This window comes from Genypterus blacodes, unplaced genomic scaffold (genome assembly GCF_046128005.1).
Source record: "Genypterus blacodes isolate CSIRO-AG114 ecotype Tasmania unplaced genomic scaffold, CSIRO-AGI_Gbla_v1 ptg000052l_1, whole genome shotgun sequence".
NCBI lineage: Eukaryota > Metazoa > Chordata > Actinopteri > Ophidiiformes > Ophidiidae > Genypterus > Genypterus blacodes.
Genome location: NW_027466864.1, coordinates 2,387,570 through 2,410,153, shown reverse-complemented (window position 1 = coordinate 2,410,153; position 22,584 = coordinate 2,387,570). Strand labels below are relative to the sequence as shown.

The window sequence follows — 22,584 nt, the reverse complement described above, 5'->3', positions numbered from 1 at the left end:
ACACAGATTGCTGTTTTTTTCAGATACTGTTCGATTGACTGACACCTGACAGCCAATAACTAACTAAGTGAGAGTAGAAAGTAGAATCACCTTTAAGTCCTGCGCCAAAAAAACAAATCCAAAAACAAAACAAACTAAAAAACCACATTTCAAAAAACTTAATAAACTGGAGACTTTCTCTTTGACCACACAGGAGCAAAGTGCCAGAAGAGGAGCTTTGATGAAAAACAAGAGAAGTCTTTCTTTCCTTTGACGCTTTCATTTCTCCTTAATTAACCTTTACAAAAATCCCACCTCTCAGTTGAAAGTGGATCTAATTCTCTTATTTCTAAATGACGTCAAATGAATTCAATTAAGCTGCCACGAGAAAGAATGTTATTTACACCTTATGAAATTACCTGGACTTAATTTCCCGGGGTTTTTAAATAATTGACAAACAGCGTGTGCGTACTTAACTAAGCCTCATATTATGCGCACAGTTGAACATGTCATCGGTTAATCTCGATGCTTTTTACTCCTACATTTCCCCTCATTTTTCCCGCCTTGCTTGGCTCTGCTGCTCCGTAGTTAACACTTATTAAATTAGCAGTCATCCGGTGATCAAACAACAAACCTTTTCCGTCTAAGTGGCTGAATGACGGCAGAGGTCTCCTCAGCATCTGTTGAGTTTGCTGCAGATAAGCACAGAAGCTCTACTAATTATGATTGTGAGAATCCCTGCGTATCGCCGTGTGGGAGAAGTACGATTTGTTTATAACAGTGGTAAGCAGAGAAAGGGAAACAATGTCTGCCCCCACCCCCCCACCCACCCTCCTTCCTGCTCAAACTGTCATTTATCCTCTCACCTCTGTGGATTGGGGATGGAACAGTGGCAGAATGGCAGAGATGGAAAGAGCCGAAGGAAGGGGGGGAATGAAGGATTATATAAAGAAGAAGCAGCACTTGACGGTAACTGGTAGAGATTAGCGCCTTAGGGGTACAGCAGTGGCTGTGATTTTGATACTGCGCCCCCAGCTAAACGCTGAAGGCCGCCTTGCCTAGAGGAGTCTGCCTTCACCCACAGGCAGTCAAAGATTGTTTTCTTTCCAGCATCTCCTCCTCCTCCTCCTCCTCCTCCTCCTTCCTCTCCTCCACCCCACAGACACCTGTCATCTCCAATGTCAAAACTCTGCACAGAAAGGAAAAGACAACGCAAAGCATAAACAAAAGAAACATGCTTTTTTAAAGGCGTAGTCTGCATACAGATCTGCCACGCTGAGGCCGGGGCTTCACCTGCAGCACATTCAGCCCAAGTAACCACAAATAAAACCCCGCTTCATGGATTGATTTCATTATAACAGTCAAACCTTGGTGATAAAAAGGTAAACAAGTATTAGAACTTAAGTTGACTTCATTTTTAAATGTAAATCACGCAAATTTAAAGTAACGATTCTGCAGATGGCAGTGTGGAAGCTGACTGTGTCTCCTGCTGCACGGTCGGTAACTCCCCTGGGGACAAATGAAGTTCAATCTACCTGAATTAACTCTTGTATTACCAATTTGTTATTTTCAAAATGATCTGATCTTTAGGCTTTTAGATCCCTTGATTAAACCATAACCCTCTTTTACTTTTCATTATATGAGTTTATCTAATGCTGAATATTGACCTCTAATCAGCAAAGTAACAAGAAACTACAGCCATTAGTTATGTTGAGTAAATGTATAATGTTTTATCTAAACTGTATCGGTGCACAAAATAGTTCTAATTACTATAAGTAACAAACAATGTAAAATATCTTCTCAATCTAAATTATTGTATTATTATTGGCTTAAATAGTTTGAAGCAGGTCCACATGTTCACTGGAAGTTCATCTATGACCTCCAAACCATGTGAGGTGCTTGTGAAACTGCTGCCTGATGGTTTGGTGGAGATTATTCCTTTACTCTACACTCATTCAGAGTGGTAAACCTTCACTCTGTAAGTTTCACTGTTTCAAATCTAATCAGAATGACCTTTGCCACTTTGCATAAACACCCTAACCTGAGTGGGAACCAAACAGCTAAATGATGGCATTGGGAATTGTTCCATGTCGTCTGTGTAGTTAAGCAGAAGTATGAGGTGACGCGACATTGGCAGCCCTGCCAGGCGGTGTTGTAGCAGCCAATGGGGGGCAGAGGACACACGGAGAGTAATGGCTGCTACATGCCATCGGCCTCACACAGATAAAAAACATGCCGCCATGTTTCATCTGTTTTGTTTTTTTTCTTCATTTTAATTCCCTCTGTTTGTTTGTTTGTTTGTCGACCTTGCCATGTCAGCTGACCTTCCTCCATCCTGAAGAGGGGGGAGAAAAAACAACAATAAGCAGGACGCTGACATTTCTGTATAGAGAAGGAACAAACAGCACATACAAAATGCCCCCCACTCCCCTCAGACAAATTTACTCAAAAATATGTGTGCGTCTCCAACATCCGAGGCTGTCCGGCTCTCGGCCACCACTGCCAAGGAAGTGTCACGGTGTCGTGACAACTTCAGCGACTGCGGTGCGATGGGTGACCCTCGGCCGGCGGAGGGGGGTGCTGAATCCCCCACCCACCCCGGATCCTGACAGATGTCATATACCTCCTCCATGGGCACCTTCTGTTTCCTGTTCACCTTTCTCCATCCTGCAGCGTTAGGGCTCCTGTCTCCTCCTCGTCAAAGAACACACAGAGGGAGAGAGAGAGGGAGAGAGAGAGAGAGAGAGAGAGAGAGAGAAGGAGAGAGAGAGGGGGAAGGAGAGAGAGAGAGAGAGACTTAAACTCAATTGGTTTTCCTAAACTGATACCAGCATTGTTGCAATGCCAATAAATCATTTTTGGTCAACAACAATGAGAATTCCTTAGTTCTCATCAGGATTTGATCCTACGGCGTTTAGACTGTAACAGCTCACTGAGGCGGGCCATGTTTAGTCTGTTTTGGTGTAATAAAAGCCCAATATTGACTGTATATATCAGTTTGACATGTATCTTCCATTGATTTATGCCTTTTGTTTAAATACTGTCAGCTTAAGTCGCACCATCCACTCTCTGGCACTCACGTTGCCTTTTCAGAGGAAGTTTCTCATTATTTACCAAAGGGTTTTTCTCTGAGAACAGTTGGTATTTTAGTCTTAGCACACCCCACTCAAAACCTGTTTGCACAGATTTTCCCCATCATCCTTCAGACCATAGTTTGACAGAAACACTTCAACAAAATGAGATTCTGCCTCGTTACATTGTCTTATACTGTTACATCAAATGTGTCACCAGCCCACTCTGTGAATAACAAGTCTAACAAACCAAAAAGCCTTATGATATTAGATTTCCATAAACCTTTTGCTGGCTGCCTCGTAGGGATTGTGTATCATCCACTCAAAATGCTCTCATAGATGGAAATGTGCAGTCTAAATCTGATCATGGCGCTAGATAATGTTCACTTCTCACTACAGAAACACAGACTTGGGTGGAAAACCGAGGGGATCCTGTGACTAACCCATCAATCATAGTGACGTTGTGCTGGAGTGATGGATATTCTAATTTCCCTTTTATATACAGGTGCACAGGATGGATGGATGACGACTAATGGACGGGCAAGGCTGTTTCCACAAAACAAAGAAAAGACGCAGCGCGGCCCGCGGCGTCGACACGCAGGGCAGGGAGCGGTGCTGAGCTTACATTTTCCTGTGTTTCGAAGATGATACCTCACGTTTGGGATTTGATTTTCTTGTAAACAAGTGGAGACAAAATATACATCCTGAGGTGACAAAGGTGTTGCTAACACAACAATTGCCTTCTCTCTTTGGGGACCAACAACAGGTTCAGCAGTCACTTCTGTGACAGCCCTCGACACCCTCACCTCCCCTTTTCACACAACCTGTTTCTCGCATTCTGTCATTGCTATCACTTGCATAATTATTGCTTAACTTTCACCCCACCCCTAAACCTTCATTTATTTCAAACCTCATCATCTTCACGCCAGCATTCCCATTGTAATGTTCTTATCTGTCAAACTCTGCCAATTTGAAGTTGTGCCAAACATCCATTTTGATAAAATTCCTTTATACTGTATATAAACACGGCAGGCTCCTATCTTTTCTGTTCAGCTTTGAAGCAAACACCTGTCATGTCAGTCTCTCCATTCAAACATTTGATTATGCTGCACACACCATGCTGAAGGTTAAATAGTCAAAGTCATCAGCTGAGATGCTGGTAAAGTAAAGCAAGGTTTACTTTACGCTTTGCATATTTCATGTCAATTTGGACCCATCACTAGAGGTGTGTGTGTGTGTGTGTGTCTGGTGTGTGTGTGTGTGTGTGTGTGTGTGTGTGTGTGTGTGTGGAGAGAGGCAGAGGCTTTATTAAGCAGGCACAGCTCCACAACAAAGCATGAGAGAGCAGACCAAAACTTCCCCTTTAAATCAAGTGATTCATCAACTGAGTGGCCTAGACTTCATTTTTATTACTAATGTGTGTGAAACAAACAAAAACCACTTTAGCTTCAGATTTCAGATAATTGTGGATTACAAGGGCTCATTCACTCCAACCCCATTTGGGCCGGATGAATGGAAAGACCTAAGACTGCAGTTCTAATTCTCCAATAACTCCTAGTTCAAAACTAATGTACATGGGTTTTCGTTGTTGGTCACAGTTCAGGTTTCGTTGCAAAGTATGTTTGTAGTGATTTCCAGTTCCTCTTTACAGTTGACATTGAACATGTACATCCATAAAGCAGTGTTTGATATTTTTTATGCCAATCCAGTGTGAGATCTCTCTTCCAGCCTTGTCCTTCTGCCTCTCTCTCTCTATCTCACTTTATCTCTCGCTCTCCATCCCTCCCTCCCTGTCCGGAACTGTCCTCCCAGCCATCTGTCATATGATGTTTATGGGCCCTTTTGCTTTTGTGTCCTGATGACCACTGTCACAGAGAGCTACCCATTACCGATGCGGCCTGATGAACGATGTTGCCCACGCATTGCTGACACCCCTGTGTCCTTGGCCGCAGAGACGCTGCCTTGCTTGCCAGCTAGGCCAGTAAAGAATGAGGACAGGGGGGACCTGGGGGAGCTGGACTGAGGACCTGTCCGTCATCCCGCCGACAGGACGCTCATATTTTCCCCTCTCACCTCCACAATCTTTCCTCTTTCTTGTTCCCCTCCACAACCAGTCAATGGAATTATGGTTTTGGTCAGCATGGCAATGGCGATGATGTCGTCATTAATCCTGGGGCAGGGAAGACTGTCCTTGCCTTTCACCTGAATATATATCTAGATCTGAACAGACACACCGAGGGACCCTCTCTCCCCCCACCAGAGGCCACAGAAAGTAGACTAAAGGGTTAATGTAGGTAGAAAGCCATGATAAATGTTGTTGAGTGAGATTTTATCTATCAAATAGAAATGCTGGTGCTTGTTTTGATTTTTTTATTCGGCACAGTTACAGTTCAGTTCACCTAGAAGGAGGTTTTTATCATGCTATACCGTTACCATGGTAGAAGCTCGAATAGGAGGATTTCACTGTGCTGTAAAAACCAAACAGTTATAATGTGGGTTCATCTTGGCCATGGTCATGCCTTGCAGGTCATCATCACATCAAAACATCACCTTTAATTGTGAAATTTTGTAAAATTGCGAGTGTTACTTTGAGCCACAAAATGTACACCATAAACCTGTTGATTGAGTAAAGCTAGAAATTAACTTAACACATTTACCTAAGTCATCATGTGCTAACCCTATACGCTGGACCGCTGTCTATATCTCTGTTTGTGTTAACTCAATGGGATGTTTTATTGTAGACACAAGCAACATTTTCCATTGCAACACACACACTCTTACTGAAGAAAAGTACTTTGTCCACTACTGAGGGTTCACTGGCACTTGATGGGTTAAGAGTTTACCATAGCCCCTAACGTGCTCTGTATTGCAATTGAAGAAAACAATGAATTATAAATAACATAACAACTGAATAGATAATACGCCCATAAACAGGCAATAGTGTAGCGATTACAAGAACAATCTGCTGAACAAAATAAAAATCTCATTTAATCAGCGAGGCCTTCTCTCCTCTTTTGTCAAACACCCCCCCCATTCCCATCCCTCCCCACCCCTCCCCTCCCCCCCCCCACCCCGAACATCTTTACTGGCCGCTGAAGCTGTTGATGAATTCTTAAGCAGATCACACTGATAATTGTATTTCATAACTGTCAGTTGTGCGAAGGCTGCCAGTGTGCAGAGGAGCTATTTGTGTCACAATATGTCCTCCACACACCTTCCCACCCCCCTCCCCCTCTCTGTCCAACACTCCCTCCCCTCTCCAAATCACCTGGGATGTGCTTACTGTCTCCGGCCCCCCGAATTACTCAATCAGGAGGACACATTTATGGATGACACCTTTATTACAATTAATCAGGGGAACTTGATTAAGAAAGTTATTCTTCCCCTTCATTGAGACTTACACAAGTGGTGCTGCTGCATATTGTAATTTATGTCCCACTGAGCTCTGGTGCCTCTGATAGACAGAAGAACCGACAGACTGCCAGCCACACTGAGACGCGTGTGGATGAGTGTGTGTGTGTGTGTGAGGGAGTGGGTGTGTGCATGTGCGCGCAACCCCCACGCACATCTACATAGCCCATAAACACGTGCACAGACACAAACAAACACATTTCCTATCATTCTGTCATACACAACTCAGGTTTCGCAAAGAGTTTAATAAATGACTTTAATTGGCTGTAGAGATGTCCTCGCTAAAGGAGCCTTGAATATTTCATATCCCTTTCTTCTTGTCTCTTTCTTTCATTCCTTCTCTCTTTAACACACACACACACACACACACACACACGCACACACACAACAGAATGAAGCCATCTCTTTACCTTTACTCACAGTTCCTGGGTCTGCTGTGGCTAATTAGTTGAGTGGGGTTTTAGGTTTGGTAATTAGGCGGAGGTAGGAGTGACGGGGGCTTGGGGAGTTGGGGAGTTGAGGGGGTCTGACTGACTCGCAAAGAAAGAAACTGGACTGTCTGGATCCTGGCAGCACCAAGCAGCCAGCCAGTGTCCCTTAGGCGCCTGGAGGTAGACTACCATCCCACACTATGAGGGTGATGTCTTTGTTATATGCCACATGTTCCAGCAAGGAGAAGAACTGTTGAAAGTGAAGGCTTAGCACAAAAAAGAGACCTTTGAGAATTTTACTATCCTGACTGTCAACCTACAACAAAAACAAGTACTGCACTCTTGTCTCTGTGACAGAAATGGATTGGAGAGGCATGAAAGGGAATTAGCAAATTGTAAATAGAAAGTTTGTGTCATTATATTTTCAGAGGAACTACTGAAATTATTTTACTGACCATTTCTAAGGAGCCGTGCTACTCGAAGCACGGACCCCCCCAAAAAAAGCCTTTCTTGTATGAAGCATTGTGTCCACACATGCACCATCACACTAAAGTCTGTGAATGTCTCACTAGAAGACCTTTTCTATCTTTACAGTCTTGTTTACGCTCCGTAGTTCCAGGTAGCTGCAATACGTTGCCAGTTAGCAGCCTCCAACTGCAACACAATCCAATTAAATAAAGAGTGTTGTTGTCTCTCCAGGTTCCTGTGTTCTCTAATTGGGGCTGTGACTGCTCACTAATCAGCGGTGGTACAGGTAGGCCCTGGAGGACGCCAAGACGCGGCCTCTCCTGTTAATTGAAGAGATGCTAAACCTTGCCTCCCTCTCTCAGTGCAGCATGGATGCACATTGTATTCGAGCATGCTAAATTTAAGCAAATATCCATGTGCATCACCATACTTCTCACCTTTTGCACGGCTGGCGTGTAAGTGCATGCTTCAGCGTCGTAACGCTCCAGCAAACAGTAGTGTTACAGAGGTGACTGCAATCACTTAATGATGCTTTGTTCCTCCGGTCAGATGAGCTCAGTGCTTTTCTCTTTGCTCACCTCTCTGCTTAAAACAAAGGTGTTGTAGTTTAGCATCACATTTCACAGCAGTGGATTTTTTTAATCCTCTTTTACGTCACATATTACCTCTGGAAGGTGAGTAGACCAGGGGCACATTTTGCTACGAGTCCAAATCTGATGATGTGGATTTTAAAGGGGCCATATGCAGATTTCCACCTTTCTTAATTTTATTCTGGGCTCTATTTAAGAAAACAAATACGCCGATTCATTTTAGTCCTCTGCTCTGCTGTGCACACTGGGTGAAAACACAACATCACGCACAAACACCACTTTAGCACTTTGCGAGTGTGTTTAAGGTTGTGTTATATGTTGGCACCGATGTTGCAGAAGTAAAAGCCCGACCAAAAAATCATTCAGGCCTGATGAGTTTGGCTCTGCGGATGTTGCAAGATTTATTTCGGTGTGAAACTCCAATTTTTGCAGCCGTGACCATTTTCAACTCAGCCTCATTACACTATACGATATGAATGTGGGAAAAAAAAATAAAAAAACATGGCTTCTTTAAGAATTATAATGAAGAGAAATAAACAACATGCTCTGTTATTCAACTTGATTTTTTGGTTTAAGAGAGAAGCTCAGACACTGCAGGATGTAATATTGAAAAAGAAAAGAAAAAGTCGTAACCTATACAATGTGGCAGATTTGAAAGGTTTATGTAGAAATAATAAATAAAATGTTTTAACAATGAGTTTCAAAGCAATAATTATCACAAAATCTCCATTATCTGGTAACATCAAACAATGGAGCATGTTCTGTTCTGAGTTCCTCCACTATAGGTTCCAAACGGCTTTGGCCTGGTGTGTTTTTGATTTCCTGCCCCGTCTGGAGAAGGTAGCAGCTTTGCATGCTGGGGTCACACCTGTAATGTATTTCACACTGGGTTACTTTTTGAGTGGCCACCTGGATGAGGAAATAACATGTTCACAGCGCATGAAGACTACAGGCCTCCATGCCAGGTAGGAACAGGTGTGTGTGTGTGTGTGTGTGTGTGAGACAACATGTATGCACCACTTCAACATATCCAATTTCAACTGCTTTGGGTTTGAAAACAGAGTGATTTAGTCTAAAAACAGCTTGAAAAAGTGAAACGTCAGATTCATGGAGGCTTTGAAAAAATATGATGCATTTAATCTTTAATGTTATTTAATGTTAAGTGCAACAATAATCTTTGGTTTCCATGTTGAAATGATCGGTCATGATTCCCAAACGCTTGATTCACATTTTTTCCTGTTTCCAAAACGGAATTAAAAACAAAAAAGGAAATGAAAAAAAGAATGTCAAAAATCATTCCGCAACACATTCACCACTACGGATTTTTTTGCTTATGTTGGGGATAAATAAAGGCATTTTCCAAGTCCAACTTCTGGTTAGCGGGACTAATTTTTTTGTATTATGTGAAGCTTAGGGGCATGTGAATGGAAAGATTGATTGTGTGAATGCAGCTTGTGTCAGCCACAAACAGGCAATGAAATACGAAGCACACCTGGAGCACCACTCACTTTTGACAAGCACACACCAATGTTAAGCCCTATTACAAAAACAATGAAGTCCATCATAAAAATGGGAGCTAGATAAAGTGCCGGAGAGAATGAACAGCCAGCGTGTTATTACATCAAGTCTGAAATGATTTTACAACCGCACTTATTGCAGTAAATTAGTAAATACAGGATAAGAAATGCTGTAAGTAGACTTTTTAAACTTCATTTTCAGGGTTACAGACAGGAAATTTTAGTCGCTTTTGTTGCTGTGAGTTTTAATCCTGAGTACCATTGCAGATGCAGTTAACAATTTGGTACGCTTTATGTTTAATTTAATCATCATGGCAACACTGATTCTGGTAATTCCCCCACACATTGTAAATAAGCCACGATTAAATAGAATGTTAAGTAATTCATCAAGCTTAGAAAAATAAACAACACCTATTACAAATTATTAAAGCTCAATTATAACATATTTCAAATCATACAGATTTCCTGTGTTAGGACAACAATCAGTTACATTCAAGTATGATTTCGTTCAGTGCATTCACAGTTTGTTAGATCACAGCTTACTATTCCTAACAGAGGGGGGCGTCACCTCCACCACAACTTTGCCCACATTTTTCCCAGCATACATGTAGTCCACGGCCCGGAAGACCGACTCCAAACCTACAAACCTCCCCTCCTCTGTCGAATCCCCCAAATCCACCTCACACACCAGCTCCCCTTTGGCAAACATCTGCATCATGCTACCCAGAGCCTCCCTGAAGTCGCCGATGAAGTGGGGCAGGAAGAAACCTCGCAAGCTGGCCGACTTCTGGAGCAGCTTGACCGGCAGCGTTGCTCCCCTGATGGGTGGGATCCCTGACGCGGTCTGGTAACCCGAGATGAACCCGATTACTATCAGACGACCCTGATTGGCCAAATTATTCACCGCCAGGTCGAAGACGCTGCCTCCGACTGACTCGTACACCACGTCCACACCTTTCGGGTACTCGTCCCTCAGCGTCTCGGCCAGGTCTTCAGCGGTGTAGACGATGGGCCGGTCGCAACCGATGGTCTTAAGGAACCCGGCTTTCTCATTGGATGAACAGGTTCCTACCACATGACAACCGGCCCGTTTGGCAAACTGCACGGCAAACTGTCCCGTCCCTCCCGCAGCCGCCGTGACCAGGACCGTCTGACCTTTGGCGAGGTCGCCCAGACGTTTCAGGGCGATGTAGGCCGTGGCGCCGCTGACCAGCAGGGTGAGGAACTCCGGCCTCACCGAGGGGACGTGCAAGCTCTCCTTGGCTGGCACCACCGTGTACTCAGCGAACGCGCCGCTGCTGAAGTAGGCCACCGTGTCCCCGACGGTAAAGCGTGAGCTGGCGCTGAGGCCGAGGCCGACCACCTCGCCGATGCCCTCGAAACCGGCCACAAACGGAGGCTTCACCGACGGGTCATAGCGGCCTGCAGAGTAATTAATATCAGAGGCGTTGATTCCCACAAAACTGGAAAACAAGCAGAAAAGGAATAATGGGAGGATTAACGGTGAGAGAATCAAAGTGTTAGATGATGATATAACATTCACAGGGCTACACTGTCGCTGGTTTGCATTCTGTAAAGCAACAACACTTATTGTATGGAAACACATATTTCCAAAATCCCTGTCTGGAGGGTGTGTGTGTGAGGTTCACACACTCTGGTTTGTTTTTGCAGAGGAGCTCTTTTCTCTTGAACAGAACAGTCCTGCACTGACAGGAAAAGGCTTGTATCACAAAACACATTGCATGATGTCATGATGCATTGTCTTCAGAGACAACGGCACTTTTTAAACCTTGTTTTAAAAAAAAAAAACCAAGCTACTTGTTTCTTGCCTCAACACGAAGAGAAGATGGTTGTTTTCATCTTACTTGATAACACATTGGAAACAAATATGTGAGAAAGGAACGTATAAATAAATCATTGACTGTCTTATAGAGCGGCACGCATGCTGTGCCTCATTACTGTGTGTGTCACACGTGGACTGTGAGCTCACAGATGATGCTTCTGTGGTTTAGGCAGTAATAGATAGATCAGCATGATACAACACACATCCTTTTAACTAGATCTGTGCAAACAGAGCAGGATTGTGTGGTTATTAAGTAAAGTGACTGTTTGGATGTATGTAAAAAACACACTCCATGATTTTGGCTTTGAATAAATAAGTAACAACAAATAATGAAATACACAACTAAATAAACCTGAGCCCATGTTGATGCCATAACCTGTTTAAACTGAAGATGAATTTATAATATAATATAACGCATGTGTGTAATGACAAAACCACAATCCTCCTGCAAACAAACACTAAATGTTAATGACCTGTATATTTCATTTACATAAAGAACTGGATATCATAATTATGCTAATATTTAGTCCGTCTAAAAATCAAAAGAGGACGTACGTTTATGCTCTAACTACTTGTGAGAATGGAGACCTCGTAAACAGCAGATCATCATCATGTTTGCATATTAAAGGGACTTTGTTTAAGTTGGATTATGCGGAAACAAGACACAACAGCGGTTTCATCTCTGTTTCTATCTTAAATGTACATTAATCCACCTCGTCAATGTGCAAACAAATCATTGATATTCATATTTTAAATTTCTCAAAGGAGGATTAAAGCTGCGTAAAGGAAAAGTGCTTCATTAATATGGAGCATCATTCCTAAACGTATATATACAAACAATATTTCCACTTTGATTGTGATACTGTTTCACTCCTCGACGATCTGTGGCGCTTAAGCTGTCCAAGGGTCAAAGGTTACAGATGCCTAAACGTTTGATCGCACGCTGCTCGGGAGACATTGTCCCTCTGGAGTGACGCGACTATCGAATGAAATCAATTAGTGTGAGTCTAATTTAACAGTAAATATCAGAATAAGTGGAGTAAAGATGTTAACCTCCATCTGAGAATCAATACAAGGCAACAAACAAACAAACAGCCACACTAGGAATTAAGACTGATTTGAAAGAATGATTACTTGTGCAACCCCTTTGTTGTTATTTACAATAAATATCAAATCACATCCTCATCTGTTATTAAAGCGTGCTGGTGCTGACTTCAGGCTGTTTTTTCCGCTGCTTTGCTCTGCTGCGAACCAGAGAAATGATGCTGCAATTCCTGCGCCATGTAAGAAGAAAAAAGAGGAGAAAAAAAAGAAAAGAAGCTGCATCTCCTTCTTCATCTCCATCATCTGCCTCTCTCTCTCTCCCTCTCTCTCTCTCTTCATCCCAGTCTGAGCCCCCCCATGACTTTCTGTTTGCAGGTTGGTGACGTAGAGAGAGAGAGAGAGAGAGGGAGAGAGAGAGAGAGAAAGAGAGAGAGAGAGAAAGAGAGAGAGAGAGAGATGCCGAGATGGATTGATAGACAAATGCAGAGAGGGCGGAACTTGGAATTACAGTACAGCGCTTATTTCTCACGTATTTTGCCATCTTGTGTTGATGATGATGATCGCAGGTGCCGGACATGTTTAAATCGAGGTAAGCGGAGCCCTTTTTACAACTTCTCAACAACCATACTGACAGATAAATAGCCAATAACGATCGGAAAATACAGCGTAAGTAACACACGCCGCCGGGGTGGTGTGTCGTTGTTTGAAGGGGAATCCGAGCGTCTTATTTTCTATCCAAAAAACAATAACAACTTACCGATTCCGGACGAGCAAGTCCGCGTCTCCGGGTGTAGGAACCGCGGTGGTTTGTAAAGAAACGGCCTCTCTGAAATTGGGACTTAGCTTGGTGACGAGCAGCTTCTTCATCCTGCTCGCTATGGAGGATCCGTTGAAATCCATGAAGTGCGCGGAGTAGGACGTGTCTATGATGGAGCGACGCGCGGGCGGATCAACTCCAAAAAGTGCCCCGGTACCTCTGTGCACCCCGCCGATTACCGACATCAACCTCCCGCCGGGTCTCACACACCCCAGCCTGGACATATGGCGCCGAATATGTGACAAAGTTCAACTTCAAGGCGCAGTAGTAGCCGGTTATAATCCCGATCACCGTTAGCCTGCGCTGTTGTTGTGGTGGTGCTGGGCTCTTTCCCCCCAGGCCAAAACCGGGGCGAACCGGGCCGGTAACGGAGCTTTAGAAACACTTCAGTATGCGCGATGCTTTTGCGGTGCAATTGTGGGGTGAAAATAAATTAAAATAAGCAGCCGGATCTTGTATTTTGAAGGGGTTAAAACCGAAGCAAGTGGTGCAGGCAGCCCTGTAAGTAGCACAGCAGCGCCCCAGACTTGTCGTCGGAGTCCCTCCCCTTCCCGGACACGACACTCACTTCCTAGTAAGGTGAAACAAATCAATCCTCATCTCCTAACATATCCGCCAGCCTTTTCCTCCCACTAAAAAACATCCACAACCCCTATTATTTCTATTTTATACCATCTAAAAACGATTTCAAGTACGTGTTGCGCAATCCTGCCTCCCCCCCCCTTATTTGTTGTCTGTTTTGGGAGAGAAAGCGCTGCTACACCTGTAAGCAGAACGAGTGGAAGACGTCACTTGTTTGTTTTTTGTAGTTTTATTATTCTTTGTGTAATTTAAACGTTTGCGTGTCGTCATCGTCCGTCACTCGGTTTTGAATTGTTTTTTTTTTTTTATTGTGTCTGTTTGGGAGTCGAACCGGGAGTCGAACCTGTAACCCGCTGTTTCCTTGTCAGTTCGGCCGCTTTTGTTCTAAGTTAAAGATGATACACAAGTTGTAATAACGTCACCCCCCCCTCCCTCTGGCTACACTTGAGTCTTATTTGTTGTGTGCGCTTTAAAGTTGGGAGTTTCAAGTGGATTCCAAAACGATCCTCTCCTTTTTGTCGGAATGGATTTGGGAGGTTTTTAAAACGCGAAAAGAGGAAGAGAGAGAGAAAGAGAGAGAGAGAGAGGAAGAGAGAGGAAGAGAGAGAGAGAGAGAGGGGGAAAACAAGACAATTAAAAAGATTGACAGGTAGGCTCCTCTGTCAGGGGTGACGCTTGTGGAGAGGGGAGGAGTAAAAATGTAGCAGGAAAAGCCACTCGATGCGTCTGTCTATCAGTTGAGACTGTCTGAAACAGCTTCTGGATCCACCGCGTTTCCATTTTTCCCTTTTTTCGGGAGACCTCGGATCAGTCCCTGGAGTTTCTTACCCTCTTCCTCTTCCTCTTTCTCTCTCTCTCTCTCTCTCTCTCTCTCTTCTTTTTTGACCCCCCGTTTTTAAAAAGAGAGAGACATATTTGAGCCCCCCGGTGTCGATCTTGATCTGTTTTGTTGGGGGCGAAGCTTTTGGATGCGCCTGCGTCTTGTTTGTCTCTCCCCCCCCCACCCCCCTCCTCACCACTATACCTCCACCAAGAGTGATCTCCTCTAGCACCGCATCAGCCGCCCCCCTAAAGCCCCCCGAGTCTCTTGTCTAAAGATGCGGAGAGAGACGAGCGCTGAGAATCATTTCCACGACTCTTGAAGAAAAAAAAAAAACGGTAAGTCAAAGAAAGAAAGAAGAAGGAGAAAAGGAAAGGAAGCTCCCGGTCTCGGTTCCCGGTCCCAGTCCCGGTGCTCCCCTTGTTATTCAATGGGAGGGGGGTAAAAGTCGGGACGCCGGACTGGTGAGGCTGGAATCGGGGCTGAGGTGGCGGAGGCGGCGGCGGTAGTAGTGGCGGTAGTGACGGGACTGACATTAACCCATCTAATGCCTGTCTGTCTCTCTGTCTGTCTGTCCCTCCTCTCCCCTCCTCTCCTTCTTCTTCTTCTCCTTCTCCTTCTCCTTCTTCTTCTTCTCCTCTCTTTCAGGTCCGTGGCGGCAGAAGAAGAAGAGAAGGAAACACGAGGATACGTTACTGATCAGAGTCGTGCGGTGACGGTGCGCTCACCTCACACGGGACTTATTTGTTTGGCTGCCATCAGAGTTTATTTATCATTTTTCTAGTTTTTGGCTTGTGCGTCAAAAAGGCGCAACAAACTGTCGCCCCCCTCCTCTCCCCTCCTTCCAAACAACACCAAGCGAGCAAAAGGGGGAGTTTTTCCACCGGGGGAAGTGAAGTGAAAACTTGGCTTTCGAGGCGTTTTTTGGCTCCCTGCTGCTGCCATGAGAGAGATGAAGGAAGATGAGCTTTGATGGACGTGAAGGTGTCAAGATCCGCACCGAACCGTCCGTCATTTCGCAACGCATAAAGCCCGAAAACAGACACAGACACGTTCGAAGAGAAGAATTCTGACCGATTCCGCCACCGCCGCTGAGATCGAGCCAACTTCCACACTCCCCCCCGAAAAACCGGGATGAATTTCCAGCAGTGATAAGACTTGATTTGTTTGTCATTTCCTGCATGAGAAGCGTCTCGGAGAGTGACGGTCACTATGCCGAGGAGAAAGCAGCAAGATCCGCGGCGATCAGCAGGTATAACCCGCCCCTCCATTACAACCTTTCCATCCCTTTACACAACTATACTTTAATTTACTGATACTAAAATCAAAAATCCGTCTTTCAACACACTCCTCTTTCATTCTGCCATCTATTTTACAACTTCACTTTTTTATTATTATTTCTGTTTTATTACTAACACATCGACCAACTCACCGTTTGACCACACATTTGTGTTTTTAAATGTTTTTAATTGCGAAAATGATGCGTTCAAGTGCGTCAAGCCACTTAAGAGATTCGTCCTCTTCTTGCCAGGAAAGTTCTCCTCAGACTTGTGAGATAAACTAAATGGCATGTTATAGGGGATAAAAGGCAGCTTTTGAGGTTCAAGAGTGAGTAATGATGAATAATTGACTGAGAAAGAAGGGAGAGAAAACTGGTGAGAGCCGGTTTTCCCCCCTTTTCTCTCTGTTTTATTAGAGGATTGCCATTCTTGATTTGATGTGTGATTGATCGCCTGTCATGTGGCAGCCTTTGATCTGTTCATCCCTGATAAACATCAATAAATCCCTCCATGAAGACACACTCTGCTAGGTTCATACACTCAAACACACACACACACACACACACACACACACTTACACAAGCCCCCCTGTTGTCTCAACAAGGAAGGAAAAGGGGGAAAAAGTTGCGTGTTATTGTGTAAAATTACTTATTTTGCTGGAACACACCCGAGACGTGTAATATTGAACAGATGACAGAAAAAAAGCAGCTTGTGGACTCTTTCAGAAAAAAGAAAATCAGGTATTTACCTCCGTTGTATACTTTGATTCATTCCTCAGTATATATATTTTTGAAGGTTTCCATCCAAATTCACACCACAGTCATTCTAAGATTCAGCCCCAGTAATGAAATCAATATCCAGGGCTGCAGGGGGAGAAGAAGAACAGTTACTATGTGAGCCACTGATAAAACCAGGTGTTGGCAGAGGACCGACAAGGTTGACTTGTAGTGGTTTGGATTTGGACTCCCCCCCTTCTTCTCCTCTCGTCTCCCTGCAGCCTTTAAACAAATGTAAATGAGTGACAGGGGTTTCTACCTCTGTGCTAATGAGGCTCGGCCTTTGAAGTTAGGCATTAACAACTGCACCGAACAAAAGACAGTAACAGAATTTTAAAGAGATTTTTGAAATATGAAGCTGCAAAAAGCGAGGCCGAACAGAAGGGCCCAGACGAAGAAAAGACTTTGAACTCGGCTGGGTTTTTAAAAAAAAAAATCGTTTTATTCTTTTCTACGCGACGAGCTAGTGATGAGGAGGAGGAGGAGGAGGATGATGAGGATGAGGAGCAGTTTAGGATGGAAGAAGGGGGAAGAAGAGAACATTCAACTGGTGCTCTCGCTCTCGCTCTTTCTTTGTCTGTCTAGGAAAGCTAAGGACGCCTTGAAATTTATATATGTAGCCTCAGTTTACAGTGTGTTTGTGTGTGAGAGTGCTCGCGCGTGTGTGTGTGTGTGTGTGCGGTGAAGTATCATATTAGAAAAGGTTGGACATGGTACAAGCTGAGTAACTCCCATTAGGTTTACACATGTAGATGAAGGCAAGAAAACATGACATCGCTTTGACCCCTCCCTCCCCTCTTTCGCCACACACACACTCACAGGCACGCACGCACACACACACACACACACACTCACCGCTGATCCATTACACTGTCCATTGAGTGCCACGCACATCATGGCTTGTAATGGTCAATCACAGCTTGGCAGACGGGATGTTTTCCATTCTTGCACGATTATGACAGTCGGACAGAGATAACGCCGTCCTCTCTACACTCCTAGTAGCAACAAATAAGGAACACACACACACACACACACACACACAGAGGCTCGTATGCAATTACACACACACACACACACTAGCCTACCCCGATGATCCACTGGGATCTGCTACTGACCTGTGGCTTCCTCTCTGTACTGCTGCTCAGAGAGGAAATTGCTCACAGTGGGCTCATGTCTGGAAATCACAGCTGAATTAAAACTAAACAATAGCAGACTTTGCTTAACTCGTTTTTTTTTTCTGCACCCTTTGACCTTTTTTGTTGTGTGTTATTTGTCAGGCGTTTTTTTTCATCGGAGTGATGTATTTAAAAAAAAATCCACAACATCACATTTGTTAGACTCGCGACCAAGATCGTGTTCAAAGGGCGTTTTCATTTTTGTGTCATTTTATTCACTTCATTTTTTTTTTTGCTGGTCCCAAAAATATTTTAATTAAGCGTTACACCAAGTTAAACCAAAAAAAATAAGTAATTGAAAATGTTTACCTTTTTCTTTATTTTTCAACTACAGACATAGCAAGGTTTTTTGACCATGTGTGTGTGTGTGTGTGTGTGTGCGTGTGTGTGCGTCCATGTAAAAATTTTTTTAGTTTTCTCTCGCAAATTCAAAATGTGCTGTTATCGTTCTTTTCTTTTCAAATTCACATTCAGGAATTCAAATTGAAAATCCAATAGCTTTAAATACCTCACCTCAGCAAGTGTGTAAAACATACTGTGTCTGTAATGATTTTGGTGTGTGTGTGTGTGTGTGTGTACGTGTGTGTGTGTACGTGTGTGTGTGCACTTACACTTGTAGGCTCAACCTTGACTAACCCTCATTTAAAGGCGAGCAGGACGGAGAGAGAGAGAGAGAGAGAGAGAGAGAACAGGGGACAATTAAAACATATGATGGAGTGACGCCGTCTTTCATCCGGGTCAGGGTTAGCCGGTGTTAGAGGAGGAAGATCAGATAAGATAGTCGCTCTTATTTCCTCGCCGGTTAATTATAACAAAACGTGTGTGTGTGCGGGAGTGTGCGGGGGTGTGCGTGTGTGTGTGCGGGTGTGTGCGTGTGCATAGGAGGGAACAAGGTTGCTTCCCGTTGGCTTCATTAGAGAGAGCCCTAATTATCTGTGGAGCTGATGGATTTGTGACAGGCCCTAACGATTAATGCTGACAAATTCAGTAAGGTGTCAAGTCCGCAGCTGCCTTGATGTAATCAAGTTGATATTATACAGTCCCCATAGCCCCTAGTGCAGCACCAACTCAATTTGCCTGTGCAGGTGACAAATGGACTTTGCTACCTGACTAATCACGTCAGGAGACAATGCCAGTTAATGACCTCAGTAAGCCCCCGCCACTCTTATAACCCTGTAATAAGCAAGTCCAGACCAACTACAGCTCGCCGCCACTTTCTCCCCGCTCCCTTACATTCACCCCTCCCCATCCCCCTGCCTTTTGTTTACATTTATTAATTTACAGGACCGAATCTCTCTGCTCCGTGCGAAAGTTAAAGTCGAGTGTTTTCCCAACGTGAGGATAGACGCGGTCGCTGCCAGGGATTTATTTTCTATATAAATCAGATGACTCATGTGATATACAATCGCCGCAAAGTAAACACACGCGCCATTTTTAGAAAAGAGGCCGCCTGTTGAACTTTTTACACTTTTGCATGTGTTGTGACCCCTGCTGTTAAATCACCACTCAACCATAACAAGTCTCCTCGCATGAAAAACTTCTCCCACACCGTTGCTCGGCGGCTGTAGTGGCCTGGCTGAAGGCCTACGGTATATTCCGGAGCCGGAGAATCGGACTGCCCGGGGATTAATGATTTTGCATGCCCGGGGTAGCTAAGATTACACAGCGACCTTTGTGCTCTTACTTGACGATGCTGTTACGTGATATTCTCCCCCCTCGAAATAATCAGCATGCTGGGATTTATGTGCCCCCCCCCCCCCTCACCCTTCCCCTCCTTCCTCCTTCACACACCCTTCTCTCTGCACCACCGTCCGGAGAAGTGTGTGTGTACGCGCACCGGTGTTTATCAACTCCCGAATCCGAAACACCGGTACCTCTTCTTCAGATTTTTAAAAGTCTTGCTAGGATGAAATGTTGATCCGGGGTTTCGGTTTAAAGGAAGTCGTGTCTTGAAAGTTCAAACTCGCGAGACGAGAGCGGGTGGGAAGCCAGAGAGACACACAGGCGAAGGGACCGTGTGTGTGTGAGTGTGTGTGTGTGTGTGTGTGAGTGTAGCTCAGTGCTGACCGGTGTTAGTTTTCCTGGAATGAATAACTTGAACGAGTGTAACAGTTACCGTGCCATGTTAGTCATCCTCTTTAGCAAGGCCAGCTTTACTATGACCTATCCATTCCCTCACACTAACACACACTCTTTAAAGCACAGTTCTCACTTTGGTCTGCCATATCGCGCAAGACAGAGAGCAGCGCCGCATGTTGATCCACCACACACACACACACACACACACTTTTATTCTGCCCTACTGTGTTTCCCGGGCGTTTCCATTGGCGTGCGTGTGCCAGTTGGACTTACACTAATTGGAGCAGCGGTCTCATTAGCAGGTGGCATCGATCAGCTGCGTCGATAGTCACTTTTGCTCTTGCGGCGCCCCACGGAAGTAATAGTTAAATTTACGTCTGGGATTTGAGGCGGTCAAAGGTCAAACATGCTCAGCTCACTCTTCTAATGCTTCCAGTCACCACAAGTGCCCCTGTTTAGTGTGTGTGTGTGTGTGTGTGTGTGTGTGTGTGTGTGTGTGTGTGTGTGGGCGTGTGGGGGCGTGTAGGCGTGAGTGTGTTGCTTAGTTATACGAATTTGTTGTTTGTTATCGTCGCAAAATCCACTTCTGCCATAATCAAATTACACACACATTCACAGAAGAGTTGCCAGATCTACATAAAAGTTGTATCAGTTTTTATTAGTGCTGGTTATCATTCAGTAACTAACATTATCAAAGGTAATAACCAGGTTATTGTTCGGCGTTAAGGAGGTTTGTGTATGTTTTTTAGACAGATTTCACATCATGGCAGTTATTCTCCTCCGCGTGTCTTTTCCCTTTCTTTCAATCCTAGCTGCCCTCAGGACACACACACTGCTGCCATCAATAGCAACTGTTGCCCTTTCTGCACTTTACACTCACACACACGCACGCGCACACCGTCAACCATAAACACAGACAGACAGACAGACAGACAGACAGACAGACAGACGGACGAACACACACACTCTCACGCACGCACACCTACACCTTATGCTTAAGTGCAGCCAGCATGTCTCTGTGGGAGGTCATAATGGAGGTGGCTTAGTATGATGGGAAATCATATCATTAAAGCAGCCAGATGTGCTTTGTTGCTTGGCTTGCAGCACATAAAAAACAGCAGCAAGTCACGGGACTAAAAGAAAGAAGAAAAAAAAAAAATCCTAGTCTGAGAAAATCAAGTCTGAAACAGAATGGAGAGCGGCCCTCTGGGACGGGATGACAGGCACTCTTACTCCTGACTGCCATAGAAAAACAATTTCCACCCCGGAAAAGAAAAGAAATTTTGTGACGCGTTTCCAACGGCGCAGCAGCATAACAAACCGTTTTTTTTTGTTTTTTTTGAAACTTTGTGAAATTCAGATTAAAGTGAGACCGTAGCCGTTATCAGCTCTTTGTTGAAGCACCTTTAATTACAATGTAATATTTGTGTTGTTGTGCTGAGTAATTACATTTTTTTAAAGACTAGAGAGTGGAGGGGTGGGGGGGGGTGCAAGGCTCAAGAGCTCATTAATGATAAATTGTTGATATGTAGCGTGTGTGTGTGTGTGTGTGTGTGTCTCCATCCCCCTTGCGTTTAATTTGAGTGGTGAGGAAGATGAGAGAGGAAGCGTTTCCAGAGAGGCCGGTCGTGCAACATTTCCGGCGCCAGAATTGACATTTTTCAAAATTTTGTTAAGTAAAGTATTAGATTTGCTGATGGTTACATTTGCTCTCTTGATCAGCGCCGCGTCTCCTCCAGAGGCTGAGGGAAAGTCTGCCAGAGTGAAATTTAACATGTTACTCCCATCAATAAAATATGAGCAATTACAGAATATTTTGTCTAATAAGTATCCGAATTCCTTGGTGCAGGCGAGAGGGGGGGGGGGTGGGGGGGGGAGAAGAAGAAAAAAAAGAAGAAGAAAAAAAAACAACACAAAAAAAAAAAGCATGTAGCTTACCCACTCATTACATCAGTTAGCGGGGGGAGTGAGAGGCAGTGCTTTGATGCCAACAAACAAACAAGACAAACGAGATGGGCCCACTACAGACGAGCTGAGACCTACAGGGACACACAACCCCTCCACACACTCCTCCCCCCCCATCTCCTCTTCCTCCTCTAGTATGCTCTACCTCTCCCTCGTTCAACATACCTCTCATCTCCTCTCGTTCCTCGTCGCTCTCCCTCTCTCTCTCTCCCTCTCTCTCTCTCTTTTCCCTTCTCCGGCGTGTTTCTCATCTCGCCTCCCTCCCTCCCTCCCTCCCTCCCTCTCTTATGGGTAAATACTTGTGTTTTGCCACTCAAAAGCAAAGAGAAAGAGAGAAGTGGCGCTGCTGGGGTGGATGAGAAAGCAGCACAGACAGGGAAAAAAATGTATTTTTTTTGAAGTGTTGATTTTTTATCTTCCCCTTCTTCAGAGAAAGTTACGTGGAGATTGTGGTGGGAAATGAAAAAGCGGGGAGAGAGGAGTTTAACAGCGTTCTTTGCTTTTGAACCTGCATTTATCATTTCAGCGTTTTCCTTCATTTAAATTGAGAAGTTGCCGGTTAATCTGATAGGTCAACAATTTAAATAAGTCTGAATGTGATCGGAGGATTTGCTGCGTTTCTGTTCATCACCGCTGAGCGTTTTGACCGTCGTTTCAAAACACTTGTGACGGGCGTTGGTCACCATTTTGGACACTAAGACAGACTTAATGATTAACATAAATTATTAGTGTTAAT

At 44.4% G+C, this 22,584-nt stretch overlaps 2 protein-coding genes across 2 annotated transcripts in view; one reads left to right on the top strand and one right to left on the bottom strand.

Annotated features, from left to right (window-relative positions):
- Positions 1–8,860: 8,860 nt before the first annotated feature.
- Positions 8,861–13,990, bottom strand: LOC143000902 (prostaglandin reductase-3-like). Its single transcript, XM_076150380.1, has 2 exons — positions 13,112–13,990; positions 8,861–10,930 (listed from the first exon to the last, which is right to left on the bottom strand). Exons 1-2 carry the CDS (start codon positions 13,393–13,395, stop codon positions 10,000–10,002), a joined length of 1,215 nt encoding a protein of 404 aa, XP_076006495.1. The 5' UTR covers positions 13,396–13,990; the 3' UTR covers positions 8,861–9,999.
- Positions 12,500–22,584, top strand: part of LOC143000901 (teashirt homolog 1-like) — a 36,334-nt gene continuing 26,249 nt past the window's right edge. The window contains exons 1-2 of the mRNA XM_076150379.1: positions 12,500–12,943; positions 15,222–15,825. Of these exons, the coding sequence (XP_076006494.1) occupies positions 15,786–15,825 (40 nt within the window). The 5' untranslated portion in view covers positions 12,500–12,943; positions 15,222–15,785. The remainder of the gene's footprint in view (positions 12,944–15,221; positions 15,826–22,584) is intronic.